The 23,408-nt window shown below is 42.7% G+C and overlaps 1 protein-coding gene across 1 annotated transcript in view; it reads right to left on the bottom strand.

Annotated features, from left to right (window-relative positions):
* LOC138979790 (T-complex protein 1 subunit alpha-like) overlaps window positions 1–23,408 on the bottom strand; it is a 34,788-nt gene that overhangs the window by 10,525 nt on the left and 855 nt on the right. Inside the window, exons 2-10 of the mRNA XM_070352532.1 lie at window positions 23,237–23,322; window positions 21,535–21,663; window positions 19,310–19,407; window positions 18,238–18,348; window positions 17,277–17,458; window positions 5,346–5,472; window positions 2,259–2,434; window positions 1,681–1,804; window positions 117–309 (exon numbers count right to left, since the gene is read on the bottom strand). Coding sequence (XP_070208633.1) covers window positions 117–309; window positions 1,681–1,804; window positions 2,259–2,434; window positions 5,346–5,472; window positions 17,277–17,458; window positions 18,238–18,348; window positions 19,310–19,407; window positions 21,535–21,663; window positions 23,237–23,322 — 1,226 coding nt within the window. The remainder of the gene's footprint in view (window positions 1–116; window positions 310–1,680; window positions 1,805–2,258; window positions 2,435–5,345; window positions 5,473–17,276; window positions 17,459–18,237; window positions 18,349–19,309; window positions 19,408–21,534; window positions 21,664–23,236; window positions 23,323–23,408) is intronic.

Below are 23,408 nucleotides of genomic sequence, written 5' to 3' on the forward strand. Positions count from 1 at the left end.
TATCATTATCTGCAGTCAAAATAAGCCCCCACAGTCTAGGTCTCAAGTGAAGGCTAAAAGTGCATGATGAAGCAAACAAGAAGAGCTTTCAATAATCATTCAAGCAACTGACTCACCAGAGAGGTAGCAAAGTTCTCGAGGTAAATGGAAAGTGCCGCCTCCACTGCGCCACCCCCGACCACAACGGTCTTGGACTCCAGGACGCGTCGCACCACACAGAGGGCGTCGTGCACCGACCGCTCCATCTCGTCACACATGAAGTCGTTGGCACCGCGCAGGATGATGGACGCTGCTGAGCGACTCTTCGGCCTGAATAACACACACAAGGACAAAGATCGGGAACCTTCTCCAAATCGTGTCACTTTGTCAGACCTGTTTACTCCTAAAACATTGTATGTGTATTTTCTGGGAGCAAAATGAGGCAAATGTGTAGTTTTGTAATTGAATGTGTAGAATTTCTCGTCGACCTATCACAACAACAAGAACAATGATTGCTACTTTTTACCACATGTATTGATTGACTGACGGAAAAATGGGAATTGCAGACAGTGCAATGAGCATGATGTTTTCCTTTCCGCGAAGACAAAGCATGGGTAATCCTGATGATATTTTGGCAGAAAGACTTGGTTCGGCGCATTGCTCGTCTTTTTCTTTTTGGTCGGTGGCCTTTCGGAGTCATTTTCTTCACAGTTCTCATCTTCACTTTCGTGTGCTCTGCGTTCAGCCATTGTGTCAAAACGCCCGCATGGTTTGGCAGTAACGCTTTCAGTTGTGCCCGGCATTTGCTTGGAGAAGCCTATTCGGCATTAAACAAGCTACAACGCAACGCCCGTGGGCGCTTTACGCGCTGCACGCAGCAAACGACTGCTGGCCGAAAACATGGATTGGAAAATGGATCGGTCAAGGGAGATGAAGAAAATTACGGATTGTGATATGCGTAGCCGAAACAATACCGTTTGCGTGCAGGGACGGGGCGGTGTGAGAGCACAACGGGACAAGGAACAGGTGTAAAGACAAAAAAGAAAAAAAAATTTTTTTATTTTATTTTTTTAAATACCGTTTGCGTAGAAAACGACAGACTTGCGTAGTTGCGTAGTATATTATTCAAATTCGTAGTTTACTACGCTCAATGTGTAGTGTAAACAGGTCTGCTTTGTGGATAAACTTTGGCCCAATACAAACGACTTCATTACAATCTTCATTTCTACTCTTTGGACTGATGAACACACGCAACTTCATAACAATCTACTGTATATTCCTGAAGGATCTTATGTGAATCCCAAATAAAACACCAAGCAATTGAACGAAACCCCAAAGCGCAGATTTACGTTGACTCAATTTTAAGCAAAACAGTGAATGATCCATACATTTTCTTTTGGGTTTGCCTATGTGTTTATTTTGAGTGTGCCTATGTGTTTATTTTGGGTCACTTTTGGGTGTGCCTATGTGTTTATTTTGAGTGTGCCTATGTGTTTATTTTGGGTCACTTTTGGGTGTGCCTATGTGTTTATTTTGGGTGTGCCTAGGTGTTTATTTTGGGTCACTTTTGTTTGCTTGTATGATCTGTTGTTGTTTCTTGTTGTGTGTGTATGGATGGGGGGATCTGTGTCTGCCTCCATGCATGGGTGAGAACAACCTTGCCACAATAAGTGCCACTGGCATTCCTTCATGCCAACTCACCCCTTGATCAAGATGAGCTCATCGTCACAAATACGATCCTGACAGACCTCATCTGCATGGCCCAGCATGGACGCATCGAACGACTCCTCCCCTTCCAGGTTGGCCAGGGTCATCATGAACGTAGCTGCACACCACACAAACCATATAAGTCTTACTTGGATGCTTGGAAAAACAAACCTTCATTAATAGCAAAATGTGTCAGTAAGAACACGTCTTTCAGCAAACTACCTGCATGGCTTACATTAAACAGTTACAGAAACAGCAACATGCATCAACATGCATTTGTTCACAGACTAAGAATCAAAACTAATTTTGATTTCTCAACAACTACAAAGCCAAACACAACATGACTCGGACGGTACCCAAATCCCGGCCCCGTTTCACCACCATAGCACGTGAAAGACCTTGGTCATTCTGCCTGAGGCGAAGGTGGGCTGATAACACCTGAACATACACACATCTGGGCAGCGTGATTCTTGTTGCTTGAAGCTTTACACTAAGTGGAGGAAGGGACCCTAATTTTCAAGCAATAGGACAATGAAATAAAACATGACAGGAAAGCAGTAAACAACACCCACCTCCTGTGGCCTTGGCAATGCGCTTGAGATCAGGTTTCTTGCAGCGTCTGACGGCCATGGTCCCGGCCTCCACAAAGTACTTGAGACACAAGTCGTCGATGCCGCCTGTCGTCAGAATGACGTTGGCTCCTGCTGACACGATCTTCTGGATTCTCTCCTTTGTGATGTCCGATTCCCTGTGGGACAAGATAAATAAAATCTATATTCAGCTACTGCAAAAACGGGTATGAAAGTCAAACCTACTGCGTTAATGATCTTACTGCAATGTTTCTGCCTTCTAACTTCACTTTTAGTTAGATGAACACATCAGCACAGAAAGCGCAACTACACCCAAAATAAAGCTGATCCTTCAAGTCCAGTTTGTGAGCAGAAATAAAGGCTTTCTTTTTCAATTTAGGCAGTATAAAAACAATTTTATTTCACAATTGATCTGCTTTCCATCAGTGTGTATCATTCCAAATGTGTGGTGATCTGCAAGTTCCAGAAAAAAGCGTAGCCTGCTGCTTTTGACCCAAATTCAGAAATGCTATTACATTTCTCTTCTTCTTTGTACACCCAGACAATGACATGGATTCCGGAGGCGCAACAATATGCTGCTACAAGTTGGGGAACCTTCCCAGAGCCATAGATTTTCTCCCATAAGAGTGTCTTCCGATGGCCAGGCGCAACAATATGCTGCTACAAGTTGGGGAACCTTCCCAGAGCCATAGACTTTCTCCCATAACAGAGTGTCTTCCGCTGGCCAGGCGCAACAATATGCTGCTACAAGTTGGGGAACCTTCCCAGAGCCATAGACTTTCTCCCATAACAGAGTGTCTTCCGCTGGCCAGGCTGATGTGCACCACAAAGTTACCGACCCGGTGGACAAAAGCTGCTGGGTCAAATTGATTCAAGTTACCAACCCGGTGGACAAAAGCTGCTGGGTCAAATTGATCAAGTTACCAACCCGGTGGACAAAAGCTGCTGGGTCAAATTGATTCAAGTTACCTACCCGGTGGACAAAAGCTGCTGGGTCAAATTGATTCAAGTTACCAACCCGGTGGACAAAAGCTGCTGGGTCAAATTGATTCAAGTTACCAACCCGGTGAACAAAAGCTGCTGGGTCAAATTGATCAAGTTACCAACCCGGTGGACAAGCTGCTGGGTCAAATTGATTCAAGTTACCAACCCAGTGGACAAAAGCTGCTGGGTCAAATTGATTCAAGTTACCAACCCGGTGGACAAAAGCTGCTGGGTCAAATTGATTCAAGTTACCAACCCGGTGAACAAAAGCTGCTGGGTCAAATTGATCAAGTTTCCAACCCGGTGGACAAGCTGCTGGGTCAAATTGATTCAAGTTACCAACCCGGTGAACAAAAGCTGCTGGGTAAAATTGATTCAAGTTACCAACCCGGTGGACAAAAGCTGCTGGGTCAAATTGATTCAAGTTACCAACCCGGTGAACAAAAGCTGCTGGGTCAAATTGATCAAGTTACCAACCCGGTGGACAAAAGCTGCTGGGTCAAATTGATTCAAGTTACCAACCCAGTGGACAAAAGCTGCTGGGTAAAATTGATCAAGTTACCAACCCGGTGGACAAAAGCTGCTGGGTCAAATTGATTCAAGTTACCAACCCGGTGGACAAAAGCTGCTGGGTCAAATTGATTCAAGTTACCAACCCGGTGGACAAAAGCAGCTGGGTCAAATTGATTCAAGTTACCAACCCGGTGGACAAAAGCTGCTGGGTCAAATTGATTCAAATTACAAATCAACCTCAATTTTAACCAATCTGATGCCGTGGTTGGCTTACACCTGCCTGGTAACTTTCTTGTGCACATCTTCACTCTAGAGTGCAGGGCTAAGGTGCACAACAAGGTTGCCACACAAACAGGAGCCACCCGCAGTGTTGGATTGGTTGAAACAGATGTTTTATGATTTCAACGAATCAGAACCCGCAGTTTGTTCTCTCCGGTTTGGGTGGCACACACTTTCGGTTTGTGCACCCCAGCCCAGAACAACTCTATCAAAGTATCATTACATGAGGAACAACTCTATCAAAGTATCATTACATGAGGTACAACTCTATCAAAGTATCATTACATGAGGAACAACTCTATCAAAGTATCATTACATGAGGAACAACTCTATCAAAGTATCATTACATGAGGTACAACTCTATCAAAGTATCATTACATGAGGAACAACTCTATCAAAGTATCATTACACGAGGAACAACTCTATCAAAGTATCATTACATGAGGAACAATTCTATCAAAGTATCATTACATGAGGAACAACTCTATCAAAGTATCATTACATGAGGAACAACTCTATCAAAGTATCATTACATGAGGAATAACTCTTATCAAAGTATCATTACATGAGGAACAATTCTATCAAAGTATCATTACATGAGGAACAACTTTATCAAAGTATCATTACATGAGGAACAACTCTATCAAAGTATTACACGAGGAACAATTCTATCAAAGTATCATTACATGAGGTACAACTCTATCAAAGTATCATTACATGAGGTACAACTCTATCAAAGTATCATTACATGAGGAACAATTCTATCAAAGTATCATTACATGAGGTACAACTCTCTCAAAGTATCATTACATGAGGAACAACTCTATCAAAGTATCATTACATGAGGAACAACTCTATCAAAGTATCATTACATGAGGAACAACTCTATCAAAGTATCATTACATGAGGAACAACTCTATCAAAGTATTACATGAGGAACAATTCTATCAAAGTATCATTACATGAGGAACAACTCTATCAAAGTATCATTACATGAGGAACAACTCTATCAAAGTATCATTACACGAGGAACAACTCTATCAAAGTATCATTACACGAGGAACAACTCTATCAAAGTATCATTACACGAGGAACAACTCTATCAAAGTATCATTACATGAGGAACAACTCTATCAAAGTATCATTACATGAGGAACAACTCTATCAAAGTGTAACATGAGGAACAACTCTATCAAAGTATTACATGAGGAACAATTCTATCAAAGTATCATTACATGAGGAACAACTCTATCAAAGTATCATTACATGAGGAATAAAAAGTTGGATACTGACCTTTGCCTGACACCGTCCAGTTTTGTTGGGTCATCAATCAAGACCTGGACCCCAAGGTGCATCTTGGATTTCTGCAGGCTGAAGTCCAGGCAGGCAATCTTGGCGTCAGCTATTCTAGTCGGCATGGCTGAGAGACAAACACACAAAACAGGAAATCAGAACACTCAGATATTTCATTCATCAGAAGCTGTTGTAGCGTAGTTAGAATATTTCCTATAGGGTGTGCAACCAAGGTTGCCCTAACTTTGAACTAACTGCATGCCTAAGATAGGAAGGATTTTAAGGGGGGACAGGGTAGGCAAGCACTTTTTTTCTTTCTTTTTGAAACAGCTTGCTGCTTGTTTGATTTTTGCAAGCAGAATAACCTAATTAAGGGAAACCATTTTAAATTTTGAGTGAAAAGCAATTTTTGGGGGTTTTATTCACCAAAATGTGAGAAAAACGTTATAAAATGTGCTTTTTTTAAAATGTTGCAGTTTGTGAACCAGTGCATGTTTTGATCCAATTTTTCTTCTTTGCAGCAATATGTGTGTGTTTAATAATTCTGTGTATCGAAAAGCATTTCTAAGCAATATATTATTTTAATTTAGCATTTTCAGTTACCGGTTCAGTTCTGATAAGAAAAATACATGAAATCCTAACTGTCAGACTCATAAAAACCCAACCAATGCACTGAACTCTTATTCCATACACAGAACTGATGCTGTACAACTCATAAACAACATATACAAAAACTGAACAAATCCATCAAGCCTTTCAAAAGTTGCAACATTTTAATTGTAGCGTTTTGTCTGAAAATTACATTCAGAGAAAACAGCATTTTACAGATTTGAACCAGTACATAAAAAAACCAGTAGCACAGTGCACCCTGAATTCATATGTTTTTATCAGAATGACCACTTTACTATGTAGGGAAAAGGATTTGACAATCAAATTATCAGGATTTTTTTTATATACATCATATGAAAACAGCCATCTTTGTTTGTACCGATATGAAAACATGAATCAGAACCAAACTGTCAGACTCATAAAAACCCAACCAATGCACTTAACTCTTATTCCATACACAAAACTGACGCTTTACAAATCATAAACAACATAAACAACAAGAAGAGCAAACGCTCGATCGAGTCACTTTCGCAGTTCTGAATATTATATGAGGCATCAGATGGACAGGAAGAAATTGCTATTCACAACACAATACAGATGTAAATAATTTGATGTAAAGAATAATCCTATAAAGTTTGAATCAAATCCGATGAATAGTTTCAGAGATATGATATTTCAATTTTTTTCCTTCAAGACATACCTGTGACCTTGAAAAAGGTCAAAGGTCACCAAAGCAGACGTCAAAGTGTAGAGGTCACTGGGAGTCACGTTCACATAAAATTTGAGCCCGGTCACTTTTATAGTTTCCGAGAAAAGCCCAACGTTAAGTTGTGTGTTGCCGAACAGAAAAGGCTAGTTATCTCCCTTGTTTTTCTGATAACGTTCGTAAAAGGCTACAGATGTAAATACTTTGATGTAAAGAATAATCCTACAAAGTTTCAATCACATCCGATGAACTTTGTCAAAGATATAAAATGTCTAATTTTTCCTTTGACGCTGACCTGTGACCTTGAAAAAGGTCAAAGGTCAACGAAACCATCGTTAAAGTGTAGAGGTCATTGGAGGTCACGACTAAACAAAATATGAGCCCGATCGCTTTGATAGTTTCCGAGAAAAGTCCAACGTTAAGGTGGTGTCTACGGACGGCCGGCCGGACAGACTAACACTGACCGATTACATAGAGTCACTTTTTCTCAAGTGACTCAAAAACCAGACAATTAAGTAGCGGGGATGGATGGGAGGGTATTAACTATGAGAATTGGGTAAGTATATTAATCAAATGAAAATTTATTCTTGAAATTTGATTAAATTACATATTTTTTACTTTCTTTTCTTTCTTTATTTGGTGTTTTACGTCGTTTTCAACCACGAAGGTTATATCGCGACGGGGGGGATGGGATAGAGCCACTTGTCAATTGTTTCTTGTTCACAAAAGCACTAATCAAAAATTTGCTCCAGGGGCTTGCAACATAGTACAATATACATATTCTTTACCCAATTCTCATAAATGCAGATTCCCCCTAAAGGTGGAGGGAACTTACCTAAGTCCCAGAAAGAACTTGTCGGAGACAAGGGAAAGCAATTCTTCCACCACCCATTACAACTTGAGTTTTTTTTGTTGCGAACATCGTCTATTTTCAAAGCAGTAACACAAGATGTTCTGTCGTACCCATGGGCTTTGGTCACAATGACTATACTCAGTGCTGATTAAGATGTTGCTCTGCCCCACATTAAGTACAGTGGAACCCCTCACAAGGACCCCCTCTCTAACGACTACCCCGCCACAACAACCCTTTTTTTTGTAACCGATGTGTTTCCTTATACAGTTGTCACCAGTGTAGCGACCACCCCGCTCTAACGTCTAAGGACCGAGTTAACAGCTTGTGTAACGACTTTGTCAGACAAAGCCAAGACTCTCAGTCAACTTAACGTATCACTGACAAACCGGTTATAACCAGTTATAACCGTCTCGCGTAAGCAAAGGCACTAAACCGCTGAGAGGTGTGATGGTTGGGTGGGCTGAGTAAACATCACAAACCAATCATCGAGAAAACAAACTCACGTGACCAACATACACCGTTCAACTCAGTCAGAATAGACAGTCTTTGGACAGAAGAGCAGTGTAGATCGACATGGCGTCTACAAATAAAATAAAATATTTCACTCTCGAAAATCGAGTGAATGTTGTGAACAGACACAAAAAGGGAGAAACTGCCATCGCGATTGCAAAAAGTCTTGATGTTGGAAAATCGCAAATTCAAAGAATTATCCAAGACTAAGAAAACATTCTGAAAAGGTGGGAAAATGGTGACAATGCCGATCGAATGCGATCAAAGCGGCAGAAGACAACATACTCTGACGTAAATGAAAAGGTTTGGGATTGGTTCCTGGCTGCCAGAAAAAGGAATTTTCCGATCTGTGTGTGCGGCGAGATCAAAGGCAGGTCCATTGTGATAGCTGGGTGGCCTTGTTTATAGACACTGACCTTCTTCCCTGGGGTCATTGACCCAGTTTTAGCTATGAGAGGTGGTTCCCCTTTCATATCTGAGAGAGGAAACACTTCCTGCACCCGGGTCAGTAACCGAGTTTAACCTATGGGGAGTTTAACCTATGGGGCAGTCTCTTTGATGTCTTGATAGGAAACTTGGCCAGGGTAGTACATGCACCAGAACTGGTGGACACCAAGGACAATGTCAAACATGAAATCGAAGCAGTTTGCTTGAGGAAACGGTCGTCAGCAACTCAAACTTCTCCGTTTTCTTTTTTTAAGAAAACCTGACTTTCTTTGTGGCCCCCTGACCCCGCCCCCTCCCTCTGTAAGGACCCCCCTCCATAAGGACCGATTTTTGTCAACATTTTCAAGGTCGCTAGAGAGGGGTTCCACTGTACACACGCACAACATGATGTGCACATATAAGTTGGGTGAGGGTGAAGGTATCAAAAATACAGCTAAATTGAAAAGCTAGTCTTCAGCTTGATTGGGAAGATGATGGGGCAGGGAGGGTGTCACAAGCACCGCCAATCCCCGTCTATGTAAACTGCCTGGTCCCTCTTTGAAGATCCTTTTTTATCCCAGATTTTCTCTTCAGCAAATTTGCCTCCATTTTAAGACCTTTCTCAGATGTTATAAGGGTGCTAAAAGGCCACTGTATTTCAAGGAGGAAAGAGTGCAAGCATATCAGTGTATTTTTTTTAATTTTGACTGTACTAAAAAATTAGTTATACCTGCGATGTGTGTCCCATCCGATGAGAGGACACCTCCCTTAAAAGGACACCTGTTATCCCTTTTGTATTATCTCTCCTAAAATATAAAATTTCAAAAATAAATTTTGATTTAATTAATATACTTACCAACTCACATAGATAACTCACATAGATAGCATTAACTTCAGTTAAAGTGCTAGGACACTGAACTACGCTTCACCCCAAAGGGGAAGCAACCCCCTAAAAAAGAACGGCATTGACCTATAACCCAAGCTATACAAGAGTCGAGGTCATACCGTCACGTGACCTATCACGCGTGACTCGACCGCCGCCTATGTTAGAAACTCACTCCTACTGAAGTGATCTGTTCATTTTTAGGGAAACCCTAAGCAATAACTTCGTTTTGTGATAAGACATGGAAGCACTCTTACATGGCAACGTGGGGAAATAACTCTGAAACAAAAACCGTATGCCATAAAAGGCATGGTCCTTGGTGATTATTTACACTACCGGTGTACTGCGCCTGCGCAGGATGTATACCGGTGAAACTCATTCCGTATTGAAACATATAACCCCTTAAAAAATTTGCGGGGCAGGCTGGGAGGGAATCCAATATGTGAGTTGGTAAGTATATTAATTAAATCAAAATTTATTTTTGAAATTTTATATTAAATTACATATTCTTACGCAACTCACATAGATAGCAGATTGCTAATTTAGGTGGTGGGCAAATGAACTCATAGTTAACATCTTGCAAGTATCTGGCCTGTAGCTACAATAGCTGGCAAACCAAAATTACTGTTCCGCCGAGCACCAGATACGTTCCCAGGAACACATAAAAAGACATCTTCTGCAGAAGATGTCTAGTAGATGTGTATTAAAACAGCGGGTACTTAAAATACCCCGCCGATAGAAAACTCATGACTACGTCCTTGAACGGTCAATAAGCTGCATTCATGACTTATGTAAGTCTCTCAGACTTGAGAACAGATAAAGAAGAGGCCTATACACTCTGACCTCTTGAGCCCGTGCTGCCTGAAAAGGGAGGACTGACTGCCCCCCCCCCCCTTTTCCCTGCCACCACTGTAGGCATGCCTAATCAATGTGGCAGTCCATTTAGCTAAAAGTTGACTTCACTAAATCATTGCCTCTAGAAGTGTTGATGGAAATAAACAAAAGCCTTTGTTCTGGTGATCTAAACAGATCAGTTTGTTTATTTGTTGCTTAACGTCCAGCCGACTACGCAGAGCCATATCAGGACGAGGAAGGAGGGGGGGATGAAGGGGGCCACTTGTCAAGCGAGTCAGAAATATATTTAAACTCGAAATGTACAATTGGTTAAATATGGCTCTAGCAGAGCCAAAATATTGCAAATTGGTAGAATTGTATTATCGGATCTGGTTACTCCTGTTTCTGCTTATTTGTCAGAAATTTTGAATTAAACCTAAGCGCTATAGATCAGTCTTTCTCCAAAGAGATGTCTAAAGCAAAAACCAGACAGAAAATGCACTTACTCGCACTTCTCTCAGAAGCTACTAGAGTAAGTATGACGGCTTCCCGTATTTAGAATAACAAGGCTAATTTGTCAAGGATTAAACAATCCGAACTCAAAAACTCCGAAACTGGGAGCGAATCCCAAGCCTGGACTGGAGATTTGCTTTCAGCAAACCAAAGGGAGGTTCCCTTAATCACGCTGGCTAAAAAGAACCCAAGTGAAAAAATTTTGCGACCTAGCTGTGTCAGTGCAACTGATATCGCATAAAGTCTTAATTCAGAGACGTGGGAGAAAATTCGGAAAGCCAGGATAGGTGGTTCGCCACCCGCATTGAACGGAGAGAAGTGGAGTTCTTTCCGTTAATAGTACGCCAATTGTTCCAAGCCAGTCAAAGTGACACAAAAACGAAGACGCTGAACCCCTATGAAATCTCTAGACCAAATCCAGAGTTGAGGCAGAAGCCCCTGAGCGTCTCAATGATTCCCGTACAGTAGACACCCGTGTGGCTCGAGTGTAAAAAAACGGCGCCCTCTTGCCAGCCTAAAGGACTGGCAACCAAGATTGAGTGGGCCCATAATGTGCGACCAACAGGCCGCTCAAAGTAAAATTGAGAGTATTATCCGGGAACGGGGAGACGAACATTTAGCAGAAGGTGATAGTACCGAGAGGCAAAACTTCTACCAGCGGCTTCTCCAAATTCACCAGAAGGAGTAGAAGCGTGTAACGAGATAGAGTCCAATCCAAGTGGACATTCCTGGCCGGCTGACTAGAGTCTGCCAAGACCTAGAGCCTCTCAGAAAGGTACCTCCCTGCTAATAAGATTTCGTGGTGGTAAAAGCCACATCAAAACCTCGCATGCTCGCTGTGGCAGTGATAGGGAGCGAGATGCCACCCCCTGCTTATTGAGATAAAAGACCACTGTGGTGTTGTCTGATTGAATCAACACATGTTATCCCCTGACAAGGGGAAAGAATTCCACAAGAGACAGAACTGCTTCCCTGGTGGAGAGAGAACCAACGGGAACGCCCTGTATGAGCAGTGGTGTGAGAATCCAAAGATTGGTTGTGTCTGTGAACCAGTCAAGAAAAGACACTAACATGTTCCGGCTCTTCATTTGATTGCTTAGAAAACGAAACCAGAGCCCCGAAGATCTGAATTAAATTACAAGTCGCGTAAGGCGAAAATACAATATTTAGTCAAGTAGCTGTCGAACTCACAGAATGAAACTGAACGCAGCAAGACCGTATACTCGTAGCATCGTCACTCCACCGCCCGTGGCAAAGGCAGTGCCCGTGGAATTGACAAGAAGAGCGGGGTATTCGTTGCGCTAAGAAGGATAGCACGCTTTTCTGTACCTCTCTTCGTTTTAACTTTCTGAGCGTGTTTTTAATCCAAACATATCATATCTATATATTTTTGGAATCAGGAACCGACAAGGAATACGATGAAAGTGTTTTTAAATTGATTTCGAAAAAAAAAATTTGATAATAATTTTTATATATTTAATTTTCAGAGCTTGTTTTTAATCCAAATATAACATATTGATATGTTTTTGGAATCAGCAAATGATGGAGAATAAGATAAACGTAAATTTGGATCGTTTTATAAATTTTTATTTTTTTTTACAATTTTCCGATTTTTAATGACCAAAGTCATTAATTAATTTTTAAGCCACCAAGCTGAAATGCAATACCGAACCCCGGGCTTCGTCGAAGAGTACTTGACCAAAATTTCAACCAATTTGGTTGAAAAATGAGGGCGTGACAGTGCCGCCTCAACTTTCACGAAAAGCCGGATATGACGTCATCAAAGACATTTATCAAAAAAATGAAAAAAACGTTCGGGGATTTCATACCCAGGAACTCTCATGTCAAATTTCATAAAGATCGGTCCAGTAGTTTAGTCTGAATCGCTCTACACACACACACACACACACAGACACACACACAGACACACACACACACGCACACACGCACATACACCACGACCCTCGTTTCGATTCCCCCTCGATGTTAAAATATTTAGTCAAAACTTGACTAAATATAAAAAGTAGCCACTTCCGATCTATTTTGTATATCCGAAGGTGGAAGTAAACATAGGCACGATCTATATAAGTGACCCAACAGGAACGGCCCCAGTGCCTCCCTCAATAAAGTGAGAGTCCTAATCGCCCCTCCAGCCGCTGTGGGAAAACACAGAGGCAGAGAGAAGAGTGGCCGAACGCTAATACTCCAGTTGACAAGTGCCAAGAGTATGCAAGAAAGCGTGCTATTGTTTGCCCACTGAACCCTACCGCTAAATCGCCTCGAGGAGATAAAGTGGTGGGTATTAACTTTTGGCACCGTGCCACGCCGAGAAGAAGATAATAAACCAAAGCTGAGAAAGGCCAGCTTAGCGCTTTTCTCTGATAAGAAATGCCGAGGCCTGCCGTGGGCTTTTCCTTTTGCTGTGAGATTCTCTCTGTTAAAGAAGAGTCCGCGTGCAAAGAGGAGGATTCGCAAAGAAAACCCTCGAGCAAGGAAGAGATTTAAGTCTCACCGACAGAACAATACTGTCGGCCGAGGCCCTTTTCCAGACGAACAGCGAAGCTAAACCCTTTGAATATGTGTGCCGACAGAACACAAAGGCATCCCGTGAGTACGAAACCGCACAAGGGAAAGAACGAATCAAAGTCTTGTACCAAGACGGTAATAGAAAGAAGTGCGGCCACGATCTTCCACAGCCAGGAGATCATTGTTCTTGACAACAGACAGTTTCTCCTTGCTATGAACCTTAAGATGTATGATCGACAAGTACGGTGCAACCGGAAGCGGTTCCGTAGTACTGTGAGGGAATAGCCTTACAGCCCACGTAATAATATTCAGTGTGCGTGCGCGTGTTTGAGTGACTTCATTGGTACGCATGCACTTGACGCCATCTTTTATGTGACGTAATTTACGACGCACGATGCTAGCTTTTAGAACAGCTTAGCACTGACGCTTCAAGCAGACGTGACTTTGTTGCAGACGACCAGCTGCTAATCTGTTAGTATCGATGTGCGGGAGTTGTTTGATAAAATGATAAGTTTCTTTAGGATAATAGTCCCTTACGGACATGGTTGTTTAACGACGGTTAGCGGAAAATAGAGTAGTATAAATTGAAGAAGAACCGGATTATTTGCCGGAAGTAAGTGATTCAGGGTCAGAGTTCACTGTAGCGCATGATTATGCGAAATAGTCCAAAGATTTGAGGTCTATATAATGTTTTGGATTTCAAGTGCGCGGCACTCTTTGTTAATCGGGAGTCATTTAACTTTAACTAAATTCCTTGTTAACCGGGAAAAGTAAACCTTAGCCGACTTCTTCGTTAATCGGAAGCCGGCCTTCATTTCTAACCGTAAGGATTTATTGCTTAGATCTGTTGTTAATCATTCTTTGTGAACTAGGAACCTTGCAGTCTACACTAAATAGCTCCTTGTCAATCGGGAGTTCTGTTATAACGCTTGTATAAATTCCTTGCCAATCGGGAATCTGATAGTATCTCATGCACTAAATAGCTCCTTGTCAATCGGGAGTTTTGTTATAACGTTTGTATAAATTCCTTGTCAATCGGGAATCTGATAGTGATAGTATCTCATGCACTAAATAGCTCCTTGTTAATCGGGAGTTCTGTTATAAAGACTTTAAGTCTGAATGAGTTCCTTGTCAATCGGGAACCTGATAATCACCCCCCTTGTTTAAATGACAGTCAGCGACAGTACTGAGACACGACAGAAATAGTTGTGAAGTGACGAGTCTGCGTGAAAGTGACGATGTTTTGATTTCATGCACTTGTAGAATAAAAATGATGTTTTAAACTGTACAACCACGGTGTGGGCTACATTCGTTGCAAGAGAGAGGCCGTTGGCCGTGTGATAGCTGAAAACTAGAGTCTACTGCATCGGGGATAAGAGAGGGAAACGGGAAATATTCTTACACTCAAAACAAAACACAACGCGAGGTCAAACAACATCACGAGTAATAAGAAACATCCTGCACAATCCCCTGGCAGCCCCCGGTTTTAATCAAATCTGCCACAGTACGAAGAAAAGAATAAACTAAGTTCTTAGGCTTGGTGTAACCTAGGCCTACGGATATCGCTCAGCGAGTGAAGCGTTACTTGAGCGGGTGACGCAAGCGAAAGCAACGCCGCATCGCTGCCCACAAAGGAAGTGATAGAAAGGAGAAACATATGAGAAAACTTCCACAAGTTCAAATTCTAGAGCCAGACAAGAAAGCGTCCCTGCGTGTGTAAACCGCATGTGCGTACAACCGTGCCGCGACTGACATTTGTCCGGCCGTGTGAAACCTTAGCCAAAGAGGCCAGGAGTATGAGGACGTCTTTCACGCTAGAGTCGTTTCGAAAATCGAAAGGATTCAACGACCCCGCGACCGACCGCGAAAGAGATCGAAGAAGTGTCTCTGAAAGAGACGCAAGTTCCAACGAGTATCTTCCCGTCTCCTCCAAACCAAGTAACGCGCCTTCAGAGTAAGCACAAGTTTTGTCCAAACTATAGACATCTTCCCTGAGATTAGCCAACTCCGGAGTGACCGGAAGCGGTGCACTCGGCAAAGCGTAAGTCTCAATAAGACTGTGATGACGACGGGAGAGAGCAAACTTGCGTGAATGAAACGAAGTGCTCGCTTCCGTAACTGGTCTGAGGCAAACCATGGCTGAGCAGCATCAGGAACCTGACCGTGTGCAGCCAGTAAAGGCACAGTATCCACAGGCAAGCTATTCTCAGAACCCGAAGTTCTAGCCAGCACCTTGGAAAGTTCGTAAGCAACAGAAGGAGACTCGCTAAAACGATATCCCTGAACTTCCGTTAAAGCAGGGCGGAAATCACCCACCACTGAGGGTGGTGGTGCCGCAGAGCTTGCCATAGCTGTCACCCCTTCAGCGAAGTACTTGGCAGACACCTGAGCTGCAGTAACCATAGCTGGTTAAAGTTTGAGTGACAACTTGACATCAACTTCCTCCTCAGAAACTGAGTGAGAATCGTCGAACTCCGAATCTGCTGAGGCTGGACCGTGAAATTCGCTGTGACAAGCTGCGTCACTAAAACGATCCACCACAGGCGAGGCTGATTGCAAAACGGAAGAACCGTGCAAAGCCTGCCCGAAAGCAGCTTCCTGCCCAAAAGGGGGAAGTTGAGACATGTACACATTCACCGAGACATAAAAGTCTGCCCGTGAGTACATCTGTCTCGTTGTCCGGTGTCGACCCCCCGTGAGTTCCGCCTCTTAAAAAGAGCGATAGCCTCCGGGAGAGTCGAACTTTCACTCCCCAGCCTCAGCGGGGGAGCTACTAGTTCCGGCCCAACTTGTTGTCCGGTGTTGACCCCCCGTGAGTTCCGCCTCTTAAAAAAGAGCGATAGCCTCCGGGAAAGTCAAACTTTCACCCCCCAGCCGCGGCGGGGGGGCTACTAGTTCCGGCCCAACTGGAACACTTTCACCAGAGAACCTGGCTACCGGTGAACCTGACTAACCTGTAGAGCGTGAACGCTCCTCGTATGAAGTAAACACACTCCTCTGCGTGCACGTCAGCCGAAGAGACTGTGCATGAAGGCGGAACCTCGATGCGTGACAACAAACTGCGTCGCCCACTCCCGCCGGGAGCGAGCGCAAACCCGACGAATGGCAACATGTTATACATTTGGGTCGAAAACATCTCAAAAAAGGGAAGCAAACTATCTTTAACACAAGTAATCTCTTTCCCACTGCGTTTGCCTTGGCTGAAGTAACCTAAATTTAACCTGCTTCAGCACTGGCATGATTGGATTCATAGGGTCCAAAATTTAACAGACATTCTTTCTTTCTTCTTTATATGTTGTTTAACGTCGTTTTCAACCATACAAGGTTATTTAACAGACGCAAAAGTTAGAGAAGCTGGGTCAAGAACGGAAATGGTAGTGCCTTTGCCTTTCTCTTTATGCGAAACGTAAAAGGAGAAACCTCAGCAGCTACTGACTAGTCTGTGGTTTCTAATTCTCCTTGTCAGCCATTGCTGACAAAAACCAGTCTGAGTTATGATATTGATAAACAACAATCAGACCGAACAACGGAGAAAGAAAGAAACGCAAGCAAAAGCAAATAAATTAGAACGAGCTCACCCAAACTTGTGCATGAGAAGCAGGGACCTGTAGACGGGGTGAAACACTGTCCAGAAGACAGTAGGCTAAAAGCCTGCAGCGTAGTGTAAAAAGCGTCCGAGCTACTTGGTGGCTGAAGTAGGAGTGAGTTTCTAACATAGGCGGCGGTCGAGTCACGCGTGATAGGTCACGTGACGGTATGACCTCGACTCTTGTATAGCTTGGGTTATAGGTCAATGCCGTTCTTTTTTAGGGGGTTGCTTCCCCTTTGGGGTGAAGCGTAGTTCAGTGTCCTAGCACTTTAACTGAAGTTAATGCTATCTATGTGAGTTATCTATGTGAGTTGCGTAAGAATATGTAATTTAATATACCTGTTATGACAGGCCACCTGCAATGTAGGGACACTTTTGGCTGGTCTCAAGGGTGTCCTTTCATCGCAGGTACCACTGTAGCCAAAAAAGCTCACGCCTTAGCAAAGGTCTGGCACCACACTGCCATGAAAAGAAACACCTACCTTGAGACGCCACAGTGCAGTTGAGAGCGTAGCCGTGCACCAGAACAGACTCGCCAGAGCTGCGACCGTGGGCCTTCAGGATGTTGACGGCCTTGATGGGGTAGCGGTAGCCTCCCTTGCCGTCAGAGGTCTTGATAGCCATAGCAGCATCAACCACCATGTTGGAGAAGTATTCAGATTGACTGGATGGGTTAAGGAGATATGACACACCAAGCAGTGTTCCCACTACAGCCCATGGCCCACCTTGTCAACATCACGGCCACAAGTAGACACAACCATCATCAACGCTGAAGAAGAAGTGTTCACACTAACTGGAATTTTCACGCATTTTACAGAATGTTATCTTAAAATACAGGAAACAAATTGTCTACTAGTCAATCAATCACACAGGTTTTCTGTGGGAGTTTTTTTCAGGCAAGAAAGAAAAACATTGATCAAAATGTCTGACAATGTGCATACAGTAAAATGTTCAAGCTCCATCACTTCAGTTTGTTACTTGAGGATAAGTAGGTGGTTACAGAGTCAAGTTTATCTCGGTGACCAAGTCATTGCGACAGCGCAAACGTCACGTGTAACTTGTAAGGTAAATGTCAGACAATATACACCTATGATAACGTTGTAGATTTCCAAGACAAAATTATCAATTCTTCATTGTCTCTTTTGTGCGAGCTGTTCATTGTAATCCAAAATCAGACTTAAAAAAACTTGACACATATCAAACTAGTTTTTGAGACCAGATGTTATATTGGATTGGATTGGATAAGATTTACAGTCCAGTGAGGTTACCCTCATGGAAATTCGGGCTGCTTTCTCCCCGGGGAAAGCGAGCTGCCATACATACGGGGCTACCCATATTTTTTTTTTCCTGCATGCATGTATTCATGTTTCCTGAGACTTAATGCCGTGTGAGATGGAATTTTTCACAAGGGTCAAGCACATAATGGCAAAGAAACAAGGATACGGTCCAATGATTTTGCTGGACATGCTGGTTCTGGCGACATTCATGATGGTTTCACGCCCCAGTGCATCCACAGGGATGGTCAGATGGTCCTGGATGTATTTGACTGCCTCCCTGCACATGCACAAATAAGAGTAGCATTACCAGAGAAGGGAAACATCAGCAGGTATACGCACACACTGACAGCTCAACAGAACAGTGCAAGTTATGCTTCTGAAGGAGAAGCAAACTGCTCACATTCACAGCTTTGTAGGGTGAACCAGAAAGAGAGAAGCAAACTGCTCACATTCACAGCTTTGTAGGGTGAACCAGAAAGAGAGAAGCAAACTGCTCACATTCACAGCTTTGTAGGGTGAACCAGAAAGAGAGAAGCAAACTGCTCACATTCACAGCTTTGTAGGGTGAACCAGAAAGAGAGAAGAACAAGAAAAACAAATGCTTATACAACTCGCCTTCGTCATGTCCGATTTCAGTGAAACCTTTTAAGAACCCCAAATAGAAGACACTCCACCCCCCCCCCCCCCCCCCCCCCACCCCACCCGTTAGAAGTCTCTTAGGACCTAAATGAACCATAAGGATGCACATTGCTCAGTTCTAAGACTCAATGATTACTCAAATGAGTCAAAAACAGCCAGGATGCAACATGGCTGCAAGGCACTAATAACCATATGCAGTAAAAATCATTAAACGAACAGATAACCCGTTGCCTCCAACACAGAATGATCTGATGAACTAAGGCTTGCTCCTGTTTGCTCAAAGGGGAAAGCGATTTTGAAGTTGAGTCTTAACTGCAGCCGTTACAGGGTATGCATACGGACTATCTATTGGGTGTTACCGGGCGCTCCGGGAGATACTGCCCCTAAAGGCAATGTGAAAAGCAAGGCAGAAAATGCTAGTTCTAAATATCCTGAATATCACCACATGAATATGCACAAAGCAGACAACGCAAATCACGCTGAGATTTTACTTTGGACAACTTGAGGAACCCTGACTCTATAAACAAAATCCTATCAACAAAGACTTGAAAATGGAAAGGGAAACAAAAGACAGAAAGGGGAATGGTAGATGAACATACTTGCATGCCAGCCTGTAACCGCTGATAATAGATGTAGGGTGAATCTTGCATTTCACCAGATCATCAGCTTTCTTCAGAAGTTCTGCTGCGATAATCACCTGTAATGTACAGTAAAACTAACTTCAGAGACATTCAAATAACAGAAAAGTACACTGTGCCCTACTCCGTACACATCATGTGAGAAAATATCAAGTGAATGCACATAACACTTACACCACCTGACTCACTAGATGAGGAGCCATGGACAATAGTCAATACATAAATTATTAAGTACCGTAGTTTCAGGACTATAAGTATAAGGGCCAACTTTTGTCCTCAACTTTATACCCCTGCACAATCTTGACTGGTGTCACCTTGTGTGTAACTAAAGAAGAGTACAGATGTACCAACATTGCTATGCAAAGAAAGGCTACAGTTGCTCTTTACTTTCTTTATTTGGTGTTTAACGTCGTTTTCAACCACGAAGGTTATATCGCGACGAGGGAAAGGGGGGAGATGGGATAGGGGAAAGGGGGGAGATGGGATAGAGCCACTTGTTAAGTGTTTCTTGTTCACAAAAGCACTAATCAAAAAATTGCTCCAGGGGCTTGCAACGTAGTACAATATATGACCTTACTGGGAGAATGCAAGTTTCCAGTACAAAGGACTAAACATTTCTTACATACTGCTTGACTAAAATCTTTACAAACATTGACTATATTCTATACAAGAAACACTTAACAAGGGTAAAAGGAGAAACAGAATCCGTTAGTCGCCTCTTACGACATGCGGGGTGCAGAGAAATAAGGATGTGGAAAAGAAGACTTTTGGTAAGTGAAATAAAGGTGATGGATCCAGTCAGGTAGAAATAAGACAACAAGAAAAGAATTGGAAAACTGCAGGGAATAGTAGGGAGAGTTTTCTTGGAAGGAAATATAGGTGAAAGGACTGGTAAGGCAGAAATAAGACAAAAGAAGAGAAGTAAAGGGGTGGGGTAGCTCTGTTTAAACGCTCCCGCCGCGTGAAGGCGACCCCATGGGAGCTACAGTTGCTCTCTATGGATATGCATGTTTCTGCTTGATGTCGCTGCACATCGGGGAGATAACATATTTCCACATACTTCCTTTGACTTGGGGCCAATACACCCGAAGAACTTTTTGTGTTGATTTTTCTCATATAAAAGTTAAAACTTAAAAGTGGGGGTTGTGCCTTTTATAACAAAGCACGTCATAGTCCCAAAAATCAGTACATTATCAATCAATCAATCAATCAATGAGGCTTATATCGCGCATATTCCGTGGGTACAGTTCTAGGCGCTCTGCAGTGATGCCGTGTGAGATGAAATTTTATACGGCCAGTAGATTATGAAGTTAACAAATAGAACAAGTCGCGTAAGGCGAAAATACAATATTTAGTCAAGTAGCTGTCGAACTCACAAAATGAAACTGAACGCAACGCAGCAAACCGTATACTCGTAGCATCGTCACTCCACCGCCCGTGGCAAAGGCAGTGCCCGTGGAATTGACAAGAAGAGCGGGGTATTCGTTGCGCTGAGAAGGATAGCACGCTTTTCTGTACCTCTCTTCGTTTTAACTTTCTGAGCGTGTTTTTAATCCAAACATATCATATCTATATATTTTTGGAATCAGGAACCGACAAGGAATAAGATGAAAGTGTTTTTAAATTGATTTCGAAAAGAAAATTTTGATAATAATTTTTATATATTTAATTTTCAGAGCTTGTTTTTAATCCGAATATAACATATTTATATGTTTTTGGAATCAGCAAATGATGGAGAATAAGATAAACGTAAATTTGGATCGTTTTATAAATTTTTATTTTTTTTTACAATTTTCAGATTTTTAATGACCAAAGTCATTAATTAATTTTTAAGCCACCAAGCTGAAATGCAATACCGAAGTCCGGGCTTCGTGGAAGATTACTTGACCAAAATTTCAACCAATTTGGTTGAAAAATGAGGGCGTGACAGTGCCGCCTCAACTTTCACGAAAAGCCGGATATGACGTCATCAAAAAAATTAAAAAAACGTTCGGGGATATCATACCCAGGAACTCTCATGTCAAATTTCATAAAGATCGGTCCAGTAGTTTAGTCTGAATCGCTCTACACACACACACACACGCACATACACCACGACCCTCGTTTCGATTCCCCCTCGATGTTAAAATATTTAGTCAAAACTTGACTAAATAGAAAAAAGAATGAAGTAAGGTGTGTGCACTAACCACACTGGTGGTTCCATCCCCGACCTCCTCGTCCTGCAATTCAGCCAGCTCCACCAGCACCTTGGCCGCAGGGTGCTCCACCTCCAGCAGCTTGAGGATCGTCGCCCCGTCGTTCGTGATCGTCACGTCCTAAACACACACAGGGCAAGGATAAGGATTCATATAGTCCTGTGAGGTGACCCTCTATGGAAATTCGTGCTACTTTTTCACTGGGGAAAGCGAGCTTCCATAAAGTACACGGCGCTATCCATTTTCCCCTTCTTTTTCCTGCATGCGTGTACAGTGAGACCCTTCTTTTTCCTGCATGCGTGTACAGTGAGACCCTCGTTTAAGACCTCCACAAATCTGAGAAAGTCGGGTCTTAAAAAGGAGGTAACTTTACACAGGTTATCAACAGACAATCTGAAAAAGCAAATTCTCAAATGGAGGAAGTCATATTGTATTCATGTTTCCAAGCCCTGAGACTTTCGCTGTGAACTTTGGTTCTTTATCGTTCGGATGCGTGCACACTAGGGGTGTTTGAACACTGAAGAGAGTCTGCACAAATTTCACTCCAGGAAATAAATCCCTCCCTGAACGTTGGGTTCGAACTCACACCTAAAGCAACAACCAGTGTTGAAGCCAGTGCCACTACCGACCGAGCTATTTTTTTTACGCCCAAGCATACTGGTCATACTCTCATCCCAACACCCTGAAAGTAAACTATGGGTGCCTGAAAGTTAATTACTTAATACGCAGACGTCAACTCTCCCAAACCCTTTTTAGAAGGTTCAGGATTGTCGTTTTGTTGTTATAGTGATTGTCACGCCCTGAAGAGACACAGCAGTCATGCTGGTTATACTTTCGTCTTAAAATCCTTTAGGCAAAAAAAAAAAAAAAAAGGTGTGGTTAAGGTAACCACACAAAAAAATAGGGTAGGAAGGTAGGCACTCAGTTTTTTTTCTAATAATAAATAATAATAATAATAATGGACATTTATTAATCACCGTTTCTCACAAGAGCTCACGGCGATTTACATATTAATTTCTGCCGTGTGAGATGGAATTTTTTACACAATATATCACGCATTCACATCGGCCAGCAAACCTCAAGCCTATTAGGGCGAGCATTCACCTTTCACGGCCTTTATTCCAAGTCACACGGGTATTTGGTGGACATTTTTAGCTATGCCTTTTCAATTTTGCCAGGAAAGACCCTTTTGTCAATCGTGGGATCTTTAACGTGCACACCCCAATGTAGAGTACACGAAGGGACCTCGGTTTTTCGTCTCATCCGAAAGACTAGTACTTGAACCCACCACCTAGGTTAGGAAAGGGGGGAGAAAATTGCGGCCTGACCCAGGCCTGAACACGCAACCTCTCGGTTCCGAGCGCAAGTGCGTTACCACTCGGCCACCCAATGTGTACAAATTAAACCTACTTGACAGGGAAATAAGTGTGCGGCTCGAGCGCTTTCACTGCATTTTCTGCACTCATTTTTTTTTTTTTTGACAAATGTAATAAAAAGTTATAGTGTTGGCCCCTAAAAATAGGGTAGGTCGGGTTACCGTAACCACACATATTTTTTTTAGGCCTTATAATGGTTCTACTACTTCTAAGGTCTGGAGGAAAAAATATGGTTGGTTGAACTTGAAGAATCGGAAACGAAGATATTTTTCTTGGCCTAAATGTACATTTTCATGAATTAAATTTAAGCAACTTACACCAATGTCATCCACCAACATCTTGTCCAGGCCGACGGGCCCAAGACTGCTTTTGACAATGTTGGCAATGGAGCATGCTGCCAGAACTGCACACAAACATTGAAACCATTGTCATTGCAATTTATACAAAAAGCAATCAAGAATTAACTGCAACTACAATCTCTCTTGCCAC

Source organism: Littorina saxatilis, linkage group LG11 (genome assembly GCF_037325665.1).
Source record: "Littorina saxatilis isolate snail1 linkage group LG11, US_GU_Lsax_2.0, whole genome shotgun sequence".
Taxonomy (NCBI): domain Eukaryota; kingdom Metazoa; phylum Mollusca; class Gastropoda; order Littorinimorpha; family Littorinidae; genus Littorina; species Littorina saxatilis.